Source organism: Sardina pilchardus, chromosome 16 (assembly GCF_963854185.1).
Source record: "Sardina pilchardus chromosome 16, fSarPil1.1, whole genome shotgun sequence".
Lineage (NCBI taxonomy): Eukaryota > Metazoa > Chordata > Actinopteri > Clupeiformes > Clupeidae > Sardina > Sardina pilchardus.
The window spans coordinates 11697295-11703322 of record NC_085009.1 but is presented as its reverse complement, the minus strand read 5'-3'; the positions used below and the strand labels follow the sequence as shown (position 1 = coordinate 11703322).

Here is a 6028-nt window from a genome sequence, read left to right as displayed (position 1 = left end):
GTTACACTTCAAAATACCTTAGGCATCTGCATGCGTTAACACCAGTTGAAGTTGGAATATCTTTAAAGTGCAAATGTTTGCATTCTCCAGGACAAATGTCAATTTAACAGAATAGTTCTTGTTTCTAATTTTAGTTTTACTTTCACCTACAACGCTCTCATCATCAAATGAGTTGAATCCTTCAGTTACTGGATTATTGCGGGTGAGGCAAAGTCACCAGGTCGCCCCCTGGCGGCCGTGTCTTTAACCCCACAACAGAGGTTGATTGAGTGACTTCCATTAATTAGGTACGATAAGCTTTCTCAGATGGTTCAACTTGCCTCCCCTATGTGAAGCAAGTTGGGCCACACCACTGTTTTTTGTGGGACATCTGATCCTGCCTATTTGAGTCATGCAAAGGATTCAAATAATGACTGAAACCCTGAATATGTGTTTTAATCTTCTCTCTTTGGATAGGTTTACTTAATTAATCAAATTACTTAACTAAATTGCTTAATTAAAAAGTGTCTCAACTTACCCCTTTTTTCTAAATCAAATTAATCAGAAAGTTACCTCTCATGACTTTGCATCAGATAAACAAAGGGAGATGTCTTTGGTTTTTCCAATCTGATTCATTTTTGCTAATGTTACAGTCCTTGGAAATCCACATGTCAAAGAAGGTAAGAACACAGGTGTTCCTGTGGTATCTTACAAGAACTCTGTGTAACTGATGATGAAACTAGCAGTCGTGCTCTCAATGGCTCCTCAAACCCAGTGTTTATTATGATTTTACCACCATGAAGGGACAAAAACAAATGCAGCACCATATGCCTCGCATGTGGCGTTCATGACACAAAGTGCTCCAAGATGGTGGAAAACAACCACTCATTCATCTCTCAAATCCACATGAATTAGCTTAAAGTAAAGTAAAAAAAAAAAGAACAAAAAACAAAAAAAAACAAACAAACAAACAAAAAACAATTAAGTTACACACAAAAGTCAGACAATTCTTAGTTGAATGGATTGTTTCCCCACATGTTCCTGTCTAGGAACCTGAGGCCTTATCTACCCCACCCGCCCCCAGGTCAGGAGACTCAATCAGCATCACAAAGTTCTCATGAGACCAGATAAGACAAAAGAACACGACCAGGATAAGCTACAACACTGTAGGGTCATCATCCCTGCTTTGGCAGTTCCAGCAGAGCCCCCACACTGTTTAAAGCCGTGGAGACTCTGTAACTCAATGGGGTTTGTGACCTGAATAAGATCACTTGATAGCAGAAGTGGTCCATTTAACAATTAATCAAACTAACCATCACATTAACCGTATGGCGCTGTGTTACAAATCAATTCTGAGACTCTGAATAAAATAACATTTTAAATTAGTTTTAAAAGCATTTGTGTCCAAAACATTAGAATAAAAAAAAAAAAAAAAGATTAACAAAAACACATAACACCACATACCACGTATTAAACAGCATCATGATAACAGTAATTATGGACGTACCGTTACATTGTTAAACACGTACATTTGCGTGTATATTAGATGCTTTTCCTATTTTTGTCGTCAGGTGAGGCTTATTTCACAGGTAAAGTCCTTTTTTTTTTACTGACATCTGTATGATGAGTGAAGATATTAGTGACACAGGATTTCTCTTCCTCAAAACAAGAAATAGACCAGAACACCCAAACGACCTCATTGCTGGACCACCACAATTCGCCGTATTTGGTCCAAAAGCAGCTTTCCAGTTCCTTCCCCTCATTCCCAATTCGTGCACCGTCCATCATGCTGGCAAAACGCCATGGAATGGTAAATAGACATTTGGACTTTTGCTAGATGGAATATTGCGCTCACGTTTCATCCTCTTCCATATTCTCCGTTCTCTCTCTCTGTCTTTTTTTAGGAATAAGCTCCGTCTTGGATGCTGTGTCCAAACTGAGGACAGGAGTCAGGACTCCAGTAGTGGCTCCTGGGAATTAAAACCCATATTACATATCCTGTGAACACATCATATTCATGCATGGGCTTTCATGAGAGTCACTTGCACAGAAATGGTACACACATTTTATAATAATTCACAAGTTACAATCATTATAAAGTTATAATCATTTATCATATCTCTATATATCATACTGCAACACAACTTTCTACAGCTTGGCATTCTCAAGTATGTGGTAGTCATGCAAATTTAAACATGTGTGTATAAATTCATTTGAATTCAAATAAAACAATTTCAAAAGGCACTATTCAATATGTATCGTTTAGTCTACCTTACCTTATGGACACCAAGATCGTTTCCATGGTAGCGCCTTGATCGGCTGCAGGGCAGACTTGCACCAATGCAGAGCACTCCACAGATGACCAACAGAGCAGCACTGACAAACAACAAATGTTGCCCAACCAAGATTTTGTCCTCCTGCAAAAGAAAGTTTTCCCAAATTAGCCCTTATTGTGCTAGGGAGCAACCATTGAAATTTACCTATCCTATCTTCTTACCGTTGCATGCATGATTGTCAACGTTCTTTTCCTACTTTTTCAGCCATTTCTGGTTGATTAAATTGAACACTTAACACTTCACCAATCTACATTCAATTTGGTATGGTGGCCCCACATAGCAGAAAGTTTTGGTGATTGTTTGTGTCCCTTCACGTGTGCTTTCCACTCTCCCCAAAATATAAGTATATATATAATGTATATAAATATATGTTCATAAAACGATCAATTCTACCACTATATCTATTATAAATTAGCAATCATCCTGATGCTCACTGGACAGGTCATAAATCTGCAGATGCTGTCAGTGCAGCACTTGCTCATTCGCTCACTTTACACAACAGTCAATGGCCGGGTTTCCCAAAATTGTTAAGAAGCTCTTAAGTGCTAAGAACTTCTTAGGAGCGTTGTAAGAATGTTCTAAGAACGCTCCTAAGAAGTTCTTAGGACTTAAGAGCTTCTTAACGGTTTTGGGAAACCCGGCCAATGTTTTTCTCCACTGCTGGAGGTTTTTGTAATAAATAAGTAATAATACACACAAATTACAATAGAGAACATTTTTTAAAGGCAAATGACGAAGTTAAGGTGAGAAACAAACCTCTGACAGAAAGGCAGTTAACCGTTCATCAGGAGAAAACGCCAGTTTGAGGCAGCGGAATGCAGACGGGACATTCTTGCTCTCCATGTCCGTCGGAAACACCTTTGTGTTAAAATGATCGATGGCTACACCCTGTTGCACTGGACAATCCGGTGGGCTCCTAAGAATAAAAAATTCCAATATGTCAGCCATTTTAACTTACTTTATTCAGCACTTTATTAGTAGTACATCCATCCCTAGTTCAGCCTTGCAGAATGGAAAGCCTTTAGCTACTAGGGCTGCAACAATTAGTCGTTTAATTAATTGTCGACTACAAAATTATTCGTCAACTATTTTAATAATCTAATTCATTGGTTTGTATCATTTTCTAAGGAAAGTACATCAAGGTTCTCTGATTGTCGCTTGTTAAACTTTATAAATTTGGTGTGTAGACAAAAATTTAAGACATAATGGCATTTGAAGACAATCCTTAACTCTGGGAAATGTCACAAACACCTTGGCCCAAAGGGTAAGGGTAACAATGGACATTTTTTTCACTATTTCTACCATTTTTGGCAGATTCATCGAATATGAAAATAATAATTAGTTACAGCCCTATTAACTACTGTACCTGTGGGTTCTCCATTAATGTTATTACTACACTAGAGTACTGGGGGGTATTCCAAGTGTGTGGTTTAGTGTTAAACCTGGGTAAGTGAACTCAGAGTAAGTGGTAAACCTCCTACAACAAAAGCCCTGTGGCATTGTCTTGTTAGGAGAATGAAGCCAATACAGCTCATCTATTAGGAGGTTTACCACTTACTATGAGCCAGGCTTGTCACTAAACCACGTACTTGGAATCAAAGAATCTAGAACAGAGCTCTGTTCTAGAATCTTTGCTTGGAATACTCCCCTGGTTTGAATGCTGGTCATGTGTAGATATTTACGGGGATTTGGGCAGCATGGCGGCTGGCGCTCTCAGCTGAAGGCATGTAAATGGTCCTGGACCGTCCTGTTTGGGATCAGTGGTTTGTGAATGAGGATAGAGGATAAGGCTGATGTTGAGTACTTCTCTTTCAGCAGCTCCTGAAATGCAACAGAAATATACAGCACATGTTCAAGGTGCTCTATACTGTATTTGTTAGAAGGCATTTGGCATATTTTGGCTGTCTACACAGAATGTGCACGGACACATTTCACATTCAAAACGTACAAAACATAATTTCCCGACTATTAGCCGTGGCTTATACATTGATTGATATACATCGGCAAAGTTTCCTCAGCTATGAGGTTAATACACAGGAACAGTTAATATGGTGTTAATATGGTTTTGTTTCTTTTAACTTGCATAAAACACTGTCCTGCGGCTAATACACAATGCGGCTTATATGCGGGAAATTACTGTATTGAACAACGCATCCCAAAGCATGTCTGTTGTCATTAAAAAACACTGCTTCCTTTATTACTACCCCTCCCTCCTGAAAACTAACCTTTGAGACCCACTTGTTTCCCCAAAAGTCTTGTACTGAGGATACTAGGAGTTTCTCCTCCTGCGCTCCCTTGGAACATCAAAGGCACCATCACCAGCCGCTGCTCAACGTCGACTGGGTCCCCACTGCCCTTCCCCTTGGGCACAGGGGCGAGTTCTCCGTCCACGCTTCCATTCACAGACTGACAGTAGTGCAGACTTGCTATGGACTCCAGAAATTCGTTCCAGTCCTGCAACAATACTTCCTTGTCATGATTTACGTTCATGTACCTCCCAAATGTTTAGAAATATCGCTTTGGACAAAGGCGTCTGCCAAATTCCATAACTACAACCACACATGTAACATTCAAAGGAATGTCTATATGCATTCAATGAATGTAGCAATCAAAACCAGGTGCCACTGTTAATATTGTATCAAATGACATGTCATTTACCATACAGCATACACCAAAGATCTGTAGGGATAATAACTCACCGGAGTCAAATCTGGGTTCCTCACTCTGTGCGTCTGAGTGTAGAAGCCAATCCCAATGAAGGTTAAGGACAGCACGAGCATACACAGGAAGAAGATCACTGCAGGGGGATGATGTTCCAGGTAGCTCCGCAGGTTGCTGAGGGGATGCCATTTGCCCATACTCTTTGGATGACCACACACAAGTACACAAAACAGTCAGTTCTCGTTACAATTGACAACATCAAAAACACACAGGCTTGATTCAACGGGCTGCTAAAGATCAGCGAGTTTCAATAGTCCTATCAGACATGACCTCAGTTGGCTTCTGTAAGGTGACACTGAATGTTGTAGTTTAACTTACTGACTGTGTTGGCTGCATGGTAAACACTAGCACAGAGATCCTGAATGTCAACGAACACGTCAAGCAAAGAGGTACAGGAGTTAGACTTTGAACACATAACGTTACGGTGTTTCAAAACTTGCTTGCCGAACTAACATCCCTATCTCAGAGGGACGAGATTAGAGTAGAAAGGGTGTTCTACGGGTTAAATTGACGCGTGACACAGTAGAGTCGACCCGTAAAATATGTTATACACCAGAACAATGCAGAATATAAATAGAGTATACAATATTTGCCAGAAGTAGGCTATAGCTGAAAAAGCTATCTGCTTATCATGACAGTCATACAACAATCACAACGTTAATGAACATAACATCTGTCAAGTTCGCTTCGGTTCACGTTGATAACATACCATGTGGGCAAGATGGATAAGATGGCTAATCCATACAAAAAGAAAGATCGTTGCTCAAATATTTACATGGGAGCTTATCTGAGGACATATTAAACACGGCAAAGTGCCACAAACAACATCAACTGATTGTTCCCCTTCGTCGTCGAGCTAGCTGAAGGCTGAGGAAGTTAGCCACGATTCAACCACAGGAGAAAAAAACAACAACTTCCGGACCAGACCACAAAGGCGTGAAAAGTACTACAATAAAAGTCATTTAAATGGATGCAGAACATGGCGCAGAAAC

At 40.0% G+C, this 6028-nt stretch overlaps 1 protein-coding gene across 2 annotated transcripts; it reads right to left on the bottom strand.

The window, feature by feature from the left end:
- Positions 1-741: 741 nt before the first annotated feature.
- Positions 742-5917, bottom strand: zgc:158398 (uncharacterized protein LOC568894 homolog). Of its 2 annotated transcripts, none has more exons than XM_062516349.1 (7): positions 5746-5917; positions 5015-5176; positions 4541-4769; positions 3998-4136; positions 3072-3231; positions 2256-2396; positions 742-1977 (listed from the first exon to the last, which is right to left on the bottom strand). In XM_062516349.1, exons 1-7 carry the CDS (start codon positions 5746-5748, stop codon positions 1969-1971), a joined length of 843 nt encoding a protein of 280 aa, XP_062372333.1. In that variant the 5' UTR covers positions 5749-5917; the 3' UTR covers positions 742-1968. The 2 variants fall into 2 exon arrangements, with proteins under 2 accessions (XP_062372333.1, XP_062372332.1); XM_062516348.1 differs by having other exon boundaries at positions 742-1949.
- Positions 5918-6028: the final 111 nt, after the last annotated feature.

What these genes read in the sequence shown, in the direction of transcription:
- zgc:158398 (XM_062516348.1), bottom strand. An exon ending in TAACTGCCTTTCTGTCAGAG is followed by an intron (nt 2,397 to 3,071) that starts GTTTGTTTCTCA and finishes TTTCTTTTGCAG; the next exon opens with GAGGACAAAATCTTGGTTGG. An exon ending in ACGATCTTGGTGTCCATAAG is followed by an intron (nt 1,950 to 2,255) that starts GTAAGGTAGACT and finishes TTTAATTCCCAG; the next exon opens with GAGCCACTACTGGAGTCCTG.